The sequence below is a fragment of the Theobroma umbraticum genome, unplaced genomic scaffold, assembly GCF_002168275.2.
Source record: "Theobroma umbraticum cultivar Fairchild unplaced genomic scaffold, ASM216827v3 scaffold_51.0, whole genome shotgun sequence".
Classification (NCBI taxonomy): Eukaryota; Viridiplantae; Streptophyta; class Magnoliopsida; order Malvales; family Malvaceae; genus Theobroma; species Theobroma umbraticum.
In genome coordinates this window covers 8,235,452-8,249,973 of record NW_018397260.1, presented here as the reverse complement: position 1 = coordinate 8,249,973, position 14,522 = coordinate 8,235,452, and the positions used below count along the sequence as shown (strand labels likewise).

The window sequence follows — 14,522 nt, the reverse complement described above, 5'->3', positions numbered from 1 at the left end:
AGACAGCTATATTCCTTGCGAAAATGAGACAGTCAAGGGGTAAAAGACCAAAAAACCCTCAACATTCTCTAAAATATCGAAACTCCATAAAAACCTTATGAGAAGACAGCAAACCTCAAAATATTTTTGCAAAACACCAATAAAAGATAAGCAAGTAAATTATAAACAAATAAAATTACCTTCAATATATTCTAAAATACTCGAAACTTCATCCGTGAAAAAAATCAAATAAACACTTTCAAAAAATAACAAAATACTACATATGTCTCAGAGACAATTCAATCCAAATCAAGTTACCACTTGTCAAACATGTTGCATATGTGTCAACTAATTAGCCTATTTAAAGACAATAAATAACAAAATAATACACATGTATTGGAGACAATTCAATTCAAATAGAGCCAAATAATTAAGTTATAAAGTGTCAACCAATAAGCCTATTTAGAGGTAACTTTTAATATATGTAGAAACAGATAAGAAAAACAAGTATAAGTTGTTAAAAAAAAAAAGAAAAAGAAAAAATCAGAAGGTAGATCTGATTCAGTATGAGCCAGAGGGCCATGGTTAGGTTCTGCGGTCCAAGTTCCAAAATCCAAATTTTTTCATGGACCTGTATCTAACCAGGCTATCAGCTCATTCTGAGCCAACCCAATTATTAAAACGACGCGTATTACATAAAAGTTAGGGTTTATGGGTTTTAGTCCTGAAGCAAAATCAAAGACACCGTTAACGTCTCTGGCTTCATTTGGCCTTCCCTCGGTCAGAAATTCCACTTCCACACCGCGGAACGAAACTCGCTTGCTCCGCATTCTACTCATGGCTCCGAGTTTCATATTCGAAGCACCCAGCGATGAAGAACCCGAGTTCGAGGAATCCGAGGAAGAAGACAATGAAGAAGCAGAGGAAGAAGAAGGAGCAGAAGCAGAAGAGAAACCTTCTAAACCGAAACGCAAGTCTCAATCACCATGGGACTTCGCTTCTTTCTCCGAATCCGTAGCAGAAGAACACGCACGCCGTGGAACCACCTCCATCGATTTCAAAATCTCCAAAATCCTCCAACAAAGCTCTGCTCCAGAGCAGCAAGAGGAGATCTCCGATTCCGAACCCGACAAACAAGTAATTCTCTCTCATTGCTCTATTCTTTGACTTTTAAATTTTAAAATTCGTTTTGTTTTGGATTAATATCTGTTTTCTATTTATCAGGTGGATTATAGATCAGAAGATGATGATGAGGAAAAGAGCAATGCAGGTGAGAGTGAATCGTTCTTCGCGCCATCCGAAGGAACGTCCTTTCATGCAAATTCTTTCATGGAGCTCAATCTTTCGCGCCCTTTGCTTCGAGCTTGTGAGGCGTTGGGTTACACTAAGCCTACGCCTATCCAGGTCTCCATTTTCACTTCATTTTATAAATTTTTAATTCATTATTTAAGTTTTCTCGAATGAACCGTTTGCCTATTTCTGTTATAGGCTGCATGTATACCCTTAGCCTTGACCGGGCGCGATATATGCGGCAGCGCAGTTACTGGTTCTGGGAAGGTGTTTTTCTTTTGATCTTCATCGCTTTCTATTCCGCTAATTTTTTGATTGGATATTTGATTTGTTTTCAAATGCTTAAATTTTTAATCCTTATGCAGACGGCTGCCTATGCGTTACCTACACTAGAAAGGCTGCTATTCCGTCCTAAACGGATTTCAGCAATACGGGTTCTTATCCTTACTCCGGCAAGAGAGTTGGCGGTGCAGTAAGTAGACATAATACTTTGAACAATTTCTTGTTCTATCACAGATTTATTCGGGATTGTGGTTATGCTTTGTTTGGGCTTTGTGTAAGGGAATTTAGAACTTTTGCTAATGCAATTATGTTATCATGAGCTAGTGGATATCAGTTTGTAGATTTGCATACTTGGATAGTTTATTGCAAAAATTTGTGAGGCTTTACAGTTAAATCTTTTTAGGCTTCAAGCTTTATGGAAAACTATAAATATCTTTAATTTGTATTTGCGGTGATTCATTAAGGTGTAAATCTTACTTCTTGTTCATATGTTTCAGGGTTCACAGTATGATAGAGAAACTTGCTCAGTTTACTGATATTAGATGTTGTCTGGTTGTTGGTGGGCTATCATTAAAGGTTTGACCTGTTGAGATTTCCATCCTTACTTGGCTAAATTTGCAATCACCTTTGATCCTGGCAAAAGGATATTCCTCTGATGCTTTCATTACTCCTTTTTATGTGTTTCTTTGTCTTTAACTCAGTTAATATTGCATCCACTTATTTCAGTCAATAAATGTTAATCACCCCTTTCTTAACTTTTTGAACCTTTTGCCTGGTTTCTGTAACTGATATCATTGAAACTTTTGTAATGACAAATAAAAGGATATTTTTTTCAGATGAATACAGAGCCCTTCTTATACAGCCTGCTTACTTGAAAGTTGATATTACCAATTTAAATAATTATATGTATTTCTATGCTTATCTTGTCCTCTATTCTTTGATGTTGTCTTTATACTAGGCACAAGAGTCAGCTTTGAGATTAATGCCTGACATTGTTGTGGCTACTCCTGGACGCATGATAGACCATTTACGCAATTCCATGTCTGTGGATTTGGACGATCTTGCAGTTTTGATCCTTGATGAGGCAGATCGTCTTCTAGAGCTTGGATTCAGTGCTGAAATTCATGAATTGGTACCTCCTTCTTACATATCTATTTCTATATATGAGTTGTAATGATAAGTGAATATATTGAATTCATTAAATGACGTGGACAAGTGGTTTATTATTGACTTCCTAAATTGACGGGCTTTGTATAATTCTTATGACGTAGTAGGATGCTGAGGTAAAGCTGCTATCCCTTTTGGAAGCAGTAATAGTTTATTCTGCCAGGAGTAATTAAATGGAAATATGTAGATGAACTAGTTCCTTTTTCATTTAATAGCAATAATTTTCACTTACTAATCTACCTACTTATGTTACCTGCTTTGAATTGAATTTGTTTCTTTTCACTTGTATGTGATCTGCTGCAACTTATCTACAGGCCCGTCTTTGTCCTAAAAGGAGACAGACTATGCTGTTTTCAGCTACAATGACAGAAGAAGTTGATGAGCTTGTCAAGCTTTCTTTGACCAGACCCTTGCGTCTCTCAGCTGATCCATCAGCAAAACGGCCAGCAACATTGACTGAGGAGTAAATTTCTTATTAATTTTCAGTCTGTTTTGCTTGCTGTTTTCCACTGTTCTATATTCTGACTATGTTATCATTAATATTACTTGTGCAGGGTTGTAAGGATACGTCGAATGCGTGAAGTAAATCAAGAAGCAGTTCTTCTGTCATTGTGTTCAAAGACTTTCACATCCAAAGTGATCATCTTCAGGTCTTTATTACACATACGTAGATGATCGTGCTGATTTGACTATTTATATCAATTAGGATACTCAGATGTTTTGATACTAATGTCACATTTCATTAATTTGCTGTTTCTTTATGGTTGACTACACTTGTTCTTACTTCTGAGGAAAAACTTAGAATCAATACTGAAAATATGATTTGTTACTCTGTTATTTCAGTTTAAAATATAACCAGGTTTTGTGCTGACGAGTGTTCTTTACCCCCTAAATCACTGGTCAAACCCTTTTTTCATCCTTTTTGGTCATCCTGTCCATGAAAGCTGCCAACCTTGTCGTCAAACTTTGTCAATTATATGACTTTAGAAATGATAGTCCATCTCATTTGGCAGTGGAACCAAGCAGGCTGCACACAGGTTGAAGATTTTGTTTCAGTTGGCTGGCCTTCAAGCTGCTGAGCTTCATGGAGATCTTACTCAAGTCCAGCGCCTTGATGTAAGTAGATTCTATAGGTGTTTCTGAGTACTTGCTCCCTTTGGGGGTGAGGCTTCTTATTAGGTATTGGAGTAGCTTTGAAAAATGCTTTTCCTGGTTTCTTGGGCTTCTTTTTTTTCTTCTTTTTCCCCTGCATTTTGGTTATCTACTTTTCAATGATTGCTGTTCATGTAGGCCTTGGAACGTTTTAAGAAGCAGGAAGTTGATTTTTTAATTGCCACTGATGTGGCTGCTCGAGTAAGTAGATATTCTAAAACCCATCTCCAATGTCCTCAAAAGTTTGGGACTGCCATGTGCCTTTGTGTGATAGATCCTTGCCATTGTAAAGGGTCAACTCCTAAGTCTTGAATAATTACATGCATATGTCCCAATATGTCCAATACTTTCGGCACTTCTAGCTGTATTATCTCCTGACACTTCATTCTGAATGGTTGTAATTGTAGGGACTTGATATAATTGGTGTTGAGACAGTTATTAATTATGCTTGTCCTCGAGATATTACGAGGTAGAATCCACACTCTTAGAAGCATGTATTACCAGCATGGACTATCTTTCTCTAATGAACAAATTCTTTGGAATTTCTTTTCTTCAATGTGCAAGATGCTCAATTTGCGACCGGATGGCTCTGTTATTTTTTTTTTCTTTATGCAGCTATGTTCACCGAGTGGGTCGGACAGCAAGAGCAGGTAGAGAAGGATATGCTGTTACATTTGTGACTGACAATGATCGATCTCTATTGAAAGCAATTGTGAGTCATATTGTTCCTGGTCTGTAATGGGCCTGTTTTAACTTTTATTTGCTGCTTCTTTGGATCCTAGACACAGAGCATTTAGTTTCTGCTTCATGAAAGTTTTGGTATGAGAAGTGATTATGCATGTTATTAGTGCTGGTTCTTGTGGTGGTAAAGAATTATGATGTCCTGAATAAAAAGATTACTTATGATTATGAAACTTCAAATTTAAAAGATGCTTTAAGGCCAAAATATCTTGCTTTGACTCCAATACTTTCTTAAAGTTCGATTGCATCAACAAATCTAAAACAGTTCCCCCTATTGGAATAAGTAGTTGAAACATTTCCTATCAGAAATTTGAAATTTCTCTTGCTTGTAACTCTATATTGGGTGTTCAAATTTGATAGGCAAAGAGAGTAGGTTCAAAGTTGAAGAGTCGGATTGTTGCAGAGCAGTCTATTGCTAAGTGGTCTCAGAAAATTGAGGAGATGGAAGACAAAGTGGCTGAAGTTATTGAAGAGGAGAGGTCTGGTTTTTTTCATTTTCAAAGTTATTTCTGTTGTTTTCTTTGTACTGCTGTGATAGATTATGATTATCTTCAGGGCAGAGCGAGCCCTAAGAAAAGCTGAAATGGAAGCAACAAAGGTATTTGATCTGCACTGATTCAAGCTATTTTTACTTAGATGTCTCAGAAAATATAGCCTTACATTTCTACTGATTCCACACTTCTATGTTATTATTTGACAGTTTATATGTTTAATTTTTCAATGGCTGTCTGTATCAGAGCCTATTGTTTTCTCATGTTTAACTGCACTGTTTAGTATATGTAATCTCTTGTGCTTCCATGACACAAGGCTGAAAATATGATCACACATAAGGATGAAATTTACGCACGACCTAAAAGAACCTGGTTTATGACTGAAAAGGAGAAAAAGCTTGTAGCAAAGGCAGCAAAGGCAAGCAATCTTTGATTTGAGTTTTGATTTGCATGTATTGCTGTCCCTAGTCCGTAAGTGGGCATACACAATTTGTATTTAATAGAATTGCATGTTTAGCTAATGTGATATGACAGAGTTTTGTTGATGACATGGCATTATATCATTTGACAGGCATCTGTAGAAACAGAAAAAGGTTCTGCAAATGCTGTCATCAGTGCCCAACAGGCGGAGGACCTTAAGATGAAGGAAAAAAGGAAACGAGAGCGTGAGGTTGTACAGTGTTCTCATTTCAAACTTGCTTTTATAACTTTTGCATGGTGCACACTGCTAACATCTATTGAACAGAAAAATTTACCTCGGAAGAAACGTCGAAAACTGGAAGCAGTGAGAGAAATGTTGGAGGATCAAAGTGAAATGAATGAATCAGAAGTATGCATCTCTTCCTTTATTGGAAATCAAATCCATTTTTATGCTGTATAAAGCATATGCTTTTAAATATGCACTTCATCTAGGTTTCTCTTTTCCTTCTTGGCTGCCAAAATTGACTGCTGCCCCAAGTTTCTTGCTCAACATTGAAACATGTTTTACTGTTCAATTATCTGTTTTTTTTTTTGGTGTTATGGCTACCTAGTTTTTTTTTTTTTTTAATTTCATTGTGGCATGTGGTACTCATATATGAGAACTGCAGGGTAGTGGAAAAAATAAGAAAGAGAAGGAAGGGATATCTTTGGTTGACTTGGCTTACAGGCGAGCAAAAGCTGTAAAAGCTGTAAAGAAGGCTGTAGATTCTGGCAAAATTGTGAAGAAATCCAACAAGAAATCGAAGCATGCTAACCAAAGAACTCAATCAAGGACTGAAGAGATGCGGGAGCTATTCCAGAATGACATGAGTGAGAAAAGGCAGAAAAGTACTAGTGGTGCAGGAAGGAAAAAGTCCAAGAGTTCATTTAAGAGCAAATCACGGTATGAAACATGATATATTTCTCTTATCATTTTTCGGACTTGTTTTCCGAAGATCTATATGAACCTTTTTTCTGCATTGAAATCAATTGGGAGATCTCAATTGGGGTCTTACACTAGTAGTGGTCATTTATCAAATCTGCCGAAGTACCTTCTGCAATTTACCGAATGGCAGTTTAGTATGGTATTATTGTAAATCTTTTCCTTGTATTTTATTGTTTGCTTGTTTATTGTTGGTATCAGTTCTACATTTCAAAATGCTAGAATATTGTTTCTCACTAATGGGATTATTTTATTTCTTTTCCAGTTACAAGCGCAGGTAGCACAAGTACGACTACCTACTGGGTACCAAAGTTTGCAGCTATTTATGCTGGTGGGAGCATGCTATGGGTCATATGGTCCAGTCAGTAGACACTGCCAGAAGTGACGACAATGATCAGGATCTGCACCGATGACGAGGCAGAAGGAGGATGTCTGTGTTGTATACTGTCATTATAGAATTAGCTTTCAAATACTGCAAGGTATTCATTGTAAAATGTAAATGTTTTCGAAAATGCGTTTGTTTTCATAGAACCAAACGGACGATTACATCTGCAATGAAAATCAATTTTGTTCAAATAGGTATTGAAGTCGACCCATCGGCCTTCATGGGGAAGCATGTTTCGCAATAGCCCAACATATACCAGTCTAAATCCAAAATGCTTTTACAATAAGAATTGTATTAACAAAACATCTCGTAACTCGAAAAGAGGATCGATGCATGCTATGTGGACGTTGCATAGAAGAAACCAAAAAGATAAATGTGACGGAGATTTAGTTCATTAGTCTATAATTTTGCTTTGTTTTGCCTTTTTTCCTATAGTTTCTGCTAAAACCATAGCGGTTTGTTTCTTTGTTTTAGCAGTATTCAGTGCTTTAGGATAAATAAATAAACGCATCCAAAGAGCAGAGAACAATTTGACAAACTGAAACGAGACAATGTGAAGCACAGTATGCGCCAATTTCAAGCAGTCAAATGTGTGAAAATCTGTCATGTTAATAACCAAAATTGTTTGCCAAAAGAAGAAAAAAGATTAGTAGAAGAGCTCAGTTTCTTTAAATTTCTTTGACATATATGGAAAATAAGTTACAACTACATGTACCAAGCATTCTATGGTTGCAATGGCCTTCTATGGAACACAAAAAGGGAAACAAGAAAATAAGCCAAAAACTAAAACAATTAAACCTAATTTTACCCTCCCTTCGGCAATCAATCTCATGAATCATGTTACATTCATAATTCCCCTGTTTTATTCAGTTCAAACTCCCCTCCCACGAAAGCCAATCGGCCCTTGATTTTTCCAGGTATCTTTGGCAATGCAAGCATCAATTAGCTTGGACTTATGAAATGATCCCAAGAGAGGAAGGAGCAACATAAATATGAACTTACTATTTCCATGGAAATTGGTGGTGTCTGTAATTAAACTGGTATGGCTCCCACCCACCGTCTGGTTCCTTCCTTTTTGCACCAACTGCAGAACTCGAGGAGGGTTGTGAGTTTGCCCTCAAATGCTCTTCCATTGACCTGCCTTGACCAGGCATGAAAGACTGCCTTACACCCATGGAATCTCTATTTCCTCCCTCAATTGCCAAACCAGTGTTCAGATCAAAATTAGGCCGTGAGGACCCTGAACCATTTAAACCAACAGGTGCATTGCTCATGCTCATAATGAACTGTGGTTGAGAGTAAGGTGGAGGAACAGCTGATGTAGAACCCATAATTTGGGGCACAACAGGCGCTCTTGAATCGACCATATAGGGGATTGAGCCACTAGCCCCATAAATCGCAGGAGAGAAGGACACTGTTGGTGGCATAGTCAGTCCATTATAACTAAAAGCAGGAGAATGTGTATACGACACAGTGGGGCCCAACCCCATAAAACCTCCAGTTCTTGTGATGCTTGCATCAGTTGCAGGCTCGAGAGCCTTGCCATTTGGTAAGGATGCAACCTGAGGAACAAATTCCTTCCTATTGACTTCCACTCTAGTTCCCATTATAGAAATAACAGGATCATTTGGTTTAGGCCCTCCATATAAATTTACATTTCGGGAAGATCTACCATGGTAAAGCCCTAATTCTGAAGCATCATTGTGACTATACGGTCTGTCATTCAAATCGATGTTCCTCAGAGAAGGCTGCATCGATGATGATGAAGAGGCAGGTGATGGGCTACGATGCCCATTCCTGTTGTAAAAGAGTCGTCCCTCTAATCTTGTATCTAATGCTGGAGCATCACCATCATCACTCATACGATTTAAATCCAGCTTGAGTCTCTCGGATTTTCTTGGACTCACATCCAGTGAAGATTCTGCAGAGTGGAGGCCTGATGAGGCTGTAACCTGTTTCCCTGACATAAGTTCGGCACCTTTTTCATCACCAGCCTCGGCAACATTAAGATCAAAATCAAGGCAATCTAGCCTTTGTTTTGAGCCACTGCTTGTTCCCCCAATGGATAAAGTCTTATCAACATCAGAGTTTCGGCGAGGAGATGCTGGGCGAAAAGCACTTGTGGCAGCAGACCCTTTCCATCCAAGAGCCCCCCCAAACTGTAGAGGAGCTGCAGGTAAGCCAGGAGCTGCTGCCGCCCTTGAAGCAGAAACCACTGAAATGGGGGTGGAGATGGAATTTGCTGCACGTTCCACATCATCAGAACAAACTTCTTGGTTCAGATCAAAATCACATAGGCTTTTCTCTGTGTTAGGTTCAGGTTCTTGAGCCACAGTCACCTGAGAGGACTCCAAGTCATGCAAGTCATGTTCTGGTTCATTGTCTGGATTATCTGAATTAATTATGTGCCCCTCCCCCTCAGTACATGCTTCAGCAGACTGATTGAGTCCAGTTGACACCTCTTTTGGTATGACCTCAGTGGGTAGGTCTTGTTTTCCATTTATGGAGTCTGGGGTACTGGGTTGCCTAATTCCACCTTCTGAAATCTTCTCTGAAGAGCTGCATGAAGGCTCCCTGTCATCTACCACTTCTCGTTCCACTTCTTGAGCAACTTGTCGGGCAACTTCTAGAGCATCAACTATACCATACTCAAGCTCAATATCAGACATTCTCTTATCAATCACATCAGGACCACGGGTAAACTTGGAACCACCCCTCAAATCTTCAACTCCACAATTCTCCTTATTTTCATCTGTTGTTCCAATGCCTTCCATCCTGGAAAAAGTGGCCACCAGATCCTTTGGCTTTCTATATATAAATTCATTGTCAGAGGAGCTCCGCAACATGCCAGAATGAGACTCACTGTCCTGACCTGCAGTCTTGAATAGCTGTGAACCATTGCCTGAATGATTTATAACCCCCGCATCACCCATCGTCTTCTTTGTCTCAGATACAGGTGTCCTCTCGCCACCAAGTGCAACAGATTTAAGAGCATCACTGTTATTGGGTTCAGCATCCTTTTGTGAATTAGGTTCTTTTGTAGCCTCCTGAGCACTTCCAACACCAGCACCAGAAGAAACCAGTACATGTTCCACGGTACTAGAGGAAGAAACTGTCATATCCAACTTCTGCTTTTCATCACTTGATAACTCATTTAAATTCTGAGCATCCAAAACTTCAACATTTTCTTGCTTTGAGTCTGGTAAACTGCACACCTCAAGGGAAGCAGTTTCTTCCACAGTTTTTGCTGGGAGATCTTCCTTCATGGACGAGTTTTCTTGAGCTGGATTTGATACTAAAGAGGAGGCCAGATGATTTGGAGATCTGTTTTCCATGTCTGCACAGTCTGCATTTATGTGGGACTGAAGCTCATCATTAGTAGCTTCACTGTGTAACTCTTTAGAACTTTCTAACTGAACACCGTCTAGGCTACTTGAAGGAAGGTTTTCATTCTTGGCAGCATCAGCTCCAGCATTTTCTTCATCAGTACTTCCTCTTGAAACAGGACCTTCTTTGGCAGAACATTCTGGCCTACTATTTTCTCCAGTAACGGTTACACTGTCTGAAATCCCATAGTCAGAAAAATGTCCACCACTACCAACACCACTATGAACATCATCAGTAACTCTACTTCTTTTCCAGTTATCAAAGAGCAATCTGGCTCCATCCTGAACTCGAGAGCTCTTGTGGCCAAGAAGATTCTTGACAGTAATCCAGATCTCAGAAGAAATAGACCTCTCATTATTTCTAAGCAACTTTTCAAGTGCTCGTAGGAGTGCAGTAATTGATTCTTCCACAAAACTGTCACTTGAGTCATTACCAAATTCTTGAGCACCCTTCAGCCATCTGTCCAGATACCAGACTCCATCTAGTTGAATAAAAAGATTGAGACAATCTTTATTCTCTGTGGCAGCAATTGTGCTTGCAACAGCAGCCCACTGCCTGGTTGCATCACTGACATTTTTCACAACAGAATCTTTCTCCTTCTTCATTACAGTTAGTAGCTCCTCAACTCGTGAAGGGGCTGTGAGCCCATCTTTCATCTCGGTCAGGGTAAAAAAATCTTCCAGCGTCATGGTGCTTCAGATGCAAAACCACCAAACACAGAAAACTTTGTAACATGCTGAGAACTTTTGTTCCATCTAGAACAGGAGTGAAGCTTCAAGACTATCTAAAAAGAGACCTGTAAAATGGAAAGACATAAATGGTTAATTCTGCTCCAGATTTCTGATACTAAGTTCTTTATCAATTATGATGCCAAAAATATGCACAAGTTACATCAAACTGAGCAGCATAGCTATGTATAAGACAGGGTTCAAGTAATATATTAACAGCACCACATCTCCTGAAAAGAATATTTAGTTACATAGTATTGCAAACATTCTTCCATACATGAACAGAAATATTAATTCAATATGGCAGCATTAAGTGAGAGCAGCTGTTCTCTGTAGATATCCATTAAACAGTAGCCACAGTTATTTGATTCAGCTTGCCCCTATTTTCATTACAATTGTGAAGTGTTACACCTACTTATCGATTGATTTTAGTATCATAAAGAAAACATGCAATTATCTATATATTGAAAGCCATTACCTTTCATGCCTTTGAATGTGCGATGTACAAGAGGTTGAAGAATAAAAGCCCTCAAAAGATAACAAAACAGAGTACAAATTACACTCTTTTTTTGTTCCCATTTGCTGCAATGAAGACAAGTTTTTGCTATGTGAATTTTAATGCATGCCATATTGGTAACAATAGGCACGTTATAGACACCACTTGCCATGCCAAGTTTGGAGGTTCTAAGGAGGTTCTGGACTGGTGGGTCAAAGAGAGGACAATTTGTCAAACAACCAGTGGAAAAAATAAAGTGAAGGCTAGTGCCACCAAAGCACCATTAGCCAGGGCAACTGTTAGTTATTGAAACTTTCAACTAGGAGGGGTGTGAAGTTTATGGGATGGGAAAGGCTACCTTCTATCCTGTAGCAGCAAAGTAATCTCCAAAATGTACAAGAAAAAAAAAATCAATGGTTAAACTCCTAATGTACTAAATTTTATCCTTATTTCTGTATCGACTCTCCTCCCCTAAAGGAAAGGTGAATAGATTGATTCACAAAAAAATATAACCGCCATTTGAAGCCTTCAACAAATTCCCACCATCCCTAGAAAATGCTCATATAAAGAACCATAAATTCCTTTACTTCAAAAGAATAATTGATGATTATCATCATCAAAATAAAAAGAAAATTAGCTAAAACCATTGTAATATACCTTCCAAGCAAGCTGATCATGCTAACAATTATCAAATGTAAACAAAAACAGATTTAACAAACAAAAATGACGGCACTCCTCAACACCTGAAATAAAATAACATACTGAAATCTCAAGCTTTTTAAAGACTCAGAATTAACAGAAACTTATTTGATATCCACATAAATTGATTTTCATTCCTAAAATGGATTAAAAGAACAAAGCAAAATAGCAGAGAAAAAAAAAAAACCTACTCAGTACTCATAAGTTGTAGGCCAACGTACCAAACACCCCGAAAGAACAATGAAATAGTTCCTCTAATTTGCTCTAAAGCGGTTAACAGGGGAAAGAAAGAGCAATTAACATTCACAGAGAAGATCTAACCCTAAAAATCAGAAGAAACAGCACGACAAAACCCTAACCTTTTTTATGCCCTATATTTTAAGGAGTGATGTGAATTTAAAAGATATCGAATTTAATTAAGATTATCGCAATTAATGCAGAAATATAGCTGATTTTAATAACGCTAATCCTCAATATGGAAATAAAATTGAGAACCCAAAAAATTTTTTTTAAAAAAAATGCACGAAATCGAAATAATTACAAGCGTGACACGTACTTCACCTTCATCAAAAAAGCTTCCAAAAAAGAAAACCGAAACCCTAGCTCTGAAGCTCCGGCCCAATAGACAGACGACACCGCACTTCTTTCTCTCTCTGAAAAAAAATTCCCACTTCTGTTTTCTACCTCCTTTCTCTATGAGCTTTCTCTCTCAGTGGAGATAGTGTTTTTCCCTCTTTAGGGCTTTCAATTTGAAGGGGGGTTTCTCTCTCTTCACAAAACCCTCGCTTTTGTCCTCTGTGAAGCCTCTTTCGAACCAGAGAGAGAGAGAGCAACGTTTCTTCCTCTTATTTTTTTTAAAAAACTCTTTTTTGGGTTTTTGCTAGTTTTGATTTTACTTTGTCAATTTTCGGGTCGGTTTTCGTTTTAGTTTCCCCAGTTCAGGGGTTGGCACGTGCAGGGCGTGTGAGAGAGTGAGAAACTCTATCCGGGTCGGGTCGTTGGTCAAACCGGCTTCGATTTATTATTTTAAAAAAGGGGGGAATATAAAAAAAGACAGGAGTTTCACCCGAAAACAGTCAATTCGGGTGTGCTTTAAAACTGTGGGCCTTTTTTTTGATGATGAGCTTGGGTGAAAGAGGGGAGGAGAGAGAGGGTGGACAAGGTCTAAGCCCTTGAAAAGGAGAGGAGCAGGAGCTTATCGTTTGTTGTCACCGTCAAACCGAGGTCCCGATGTTCGTTTTGAGTCACTTGTCGCTTACACGTGTGACTGTTCTGCGCATCGCAGGGAAGAGTGGAATTCCCTGCGTTCGAGTCCGTGGTAAACTATATGTGGACTAGAAACTTAAAACTGGATTGCACGAAGCCCCATGTTTGATGAAGCCCACTGATTGAAAAGTCCATCAATTTCAGGGCCCAATCTCTTTTCATCATTGATTTTTTTTTCTTTCTTCTTTTTCGTATAACTGACTAGGTTATATCTTTCACTTTTTTTTAGTCTCTATTGAAATATTATCTCTTTTATAATTCATATAAATCAACTTTTATTCTTTTAAATTTTGATAAAATTTTTAAATTTGATTTATACAAATTATAATAAAAAATTTAATCAAAATTTTAAACCATATCAAGTTTTCGTTTTTTTTTTACTCATTCAAAAAAAATTGAAATTCTTTACAAAATCTTTTCAAGATAAGGTGTGGTAGTTTTCGATTTGATCCGATATTATAGAAAAAAAAGAGAGTAAAAACCATAATATTGGGATGACAAGATCACTAAAAAGGAGGGTGACGAAAGAAAGTAAAAAAGATAAGAGCGAAAAGATTTGAGGTAATCAACGTAAAATTGTGGATTAAGACCTTTGGGTGCGGTCACACATCCCCCACTCATTGATCCGAGTCTTGACCATTAAAGGGTGCTTAGAATCTAATAAACAAAAGTTCTAATCAAAAACTTGTAAAAGGAAAGTAGCATATGATGGCAACTTTGACGAAAAAAAGTTTATATTAAATTAACATTAAAGTATAATGAAAAAGGCAACATCAGCAGCCTTTTGGGTTCATGGACCACCTCGGCTCACCACTGGACCAACATACCGGGCGTAATTTTCAGGAACGTATTAATCATCGGGTTTGAAGTTTTCCCCAAATCTCATGGTGCCCCTTGGTAAGGTCAAACGTCAACTTATAAAAGAAAAAGAAAAAGAAAAAGGTTCCGCAGATTGGCCCGACTGGCTAGGACTGTTGAGCCCATTGTAAATGGCTTAAAACCCAGTCCAAGTGAGTCCACAGACCCAATAATCAAAAGCAAGCTCCACTTGCTTTCC

General features: G+C 38.1%; 2 protein-coding genes across 5 annotated transcripts; one reads left to right on the top strand and one right to left on the bottom strand.

The window, feature by feature from the left end:
* Nucleotides 1-701: 701 nt before the first annotated feature.
* LOC110416144 (DEA(D/H)-box RNA helicase family protein) lies at nucleotides 702-7,080 on the top strand. Of its 3 annotated transcripts, XM_021428000.2 has the most exons (19): nucleotides 705-1,116; nucleotides 1,204-1,383; nucleotides 1,468-1,536; nucleotides 1,635-1,741; nucleotides 2,049-2,127; nucleotides 2,510-2,683; nucleotides 3,033-3,181; nucleotides 3,273-3,368; nucleotides 3,732-3,834; nucleotides 4,009-4,071; nucleotides 4,278-4,339; nucleotides 4,486-4,582; nucleotides 4,972-5,090; nucleotides 5,167-5,209; nucleotides 5,419-5,520; nucleotides 5,674-5,772; nucleotides 5,848-5,931; nucleotides 6,191-6,465; nucleotides 6,770-7,080. In XM_021428000.2, the coding sequence occupies exons 1-19, from the start codon at nucleotides 817-819 to the stop codon at nucleotides 6,783-6,785; spliced, it is 2,217 nt and encodes a 738-aa protein (XP_021283675.2). In that variant the 5' UTR covers nucleotides 705-816; the 3' UTR covers nucleotides 6,786-7,080. The 3 variants fall into 3 exon arrangements, with proteins under 3 accessions (XP_021283678.2, XP_021283672.2, XP_021283675.2); XM_021427997.2 differs by having other exon boundaries at nucleotides 704-1,116; nucleotides 5,674-5,931; XM_021428003.2 differs by lacking the exons at nucleotides 5,848-5,931; nucleotides 6,191-6,465; nucleotides 6,770-7,080 and having other exon boundaries at nucleotides 702-1,116; nucleotides 5,419-5,573.
* Nucleotides 7,081-7,515: 435 nt separating this feature from the next.
* LOC110416140 (Transcription elongation factor (TFIIS) family protein) lies at nucleotides 7,516-13,082 on the bottom strand. 2 transcript variants are annotated; one of them, XM_021427994.2, is made up of 2 exons: nucleotides 12,756-13,082; nucleotides 7,516-11,072 (listed from the first exon to the last, which is right to left on the bottom strand). In XM_021427994.2, the coding sequence occupies exon 2, from the start codon at nucleotides 10,963-10,965 to the stop codon at nucleotides 7,891-7,893; it is 3,075 nt and encodes a 1,024-aa protein (XP_021283669.1). In that variant the 5' UTR covers nucleotides 10,966-11,072; nucleotides 12,756-13,082; the 3' UTR covers nucleotides 7,516-7,890. The 2 variants fall into 2 exon arrangements, with proteins under 2 accessions (XP_021283669.1, XP_021283668.1); XM_021427993.2 differs by having other exon boundaries at nucleotides 7,517-11,072; nucleotides 12,761-13,082.
* Nucleotides 13,083-14,522: the final 1,440 nt, after the last annotated feature.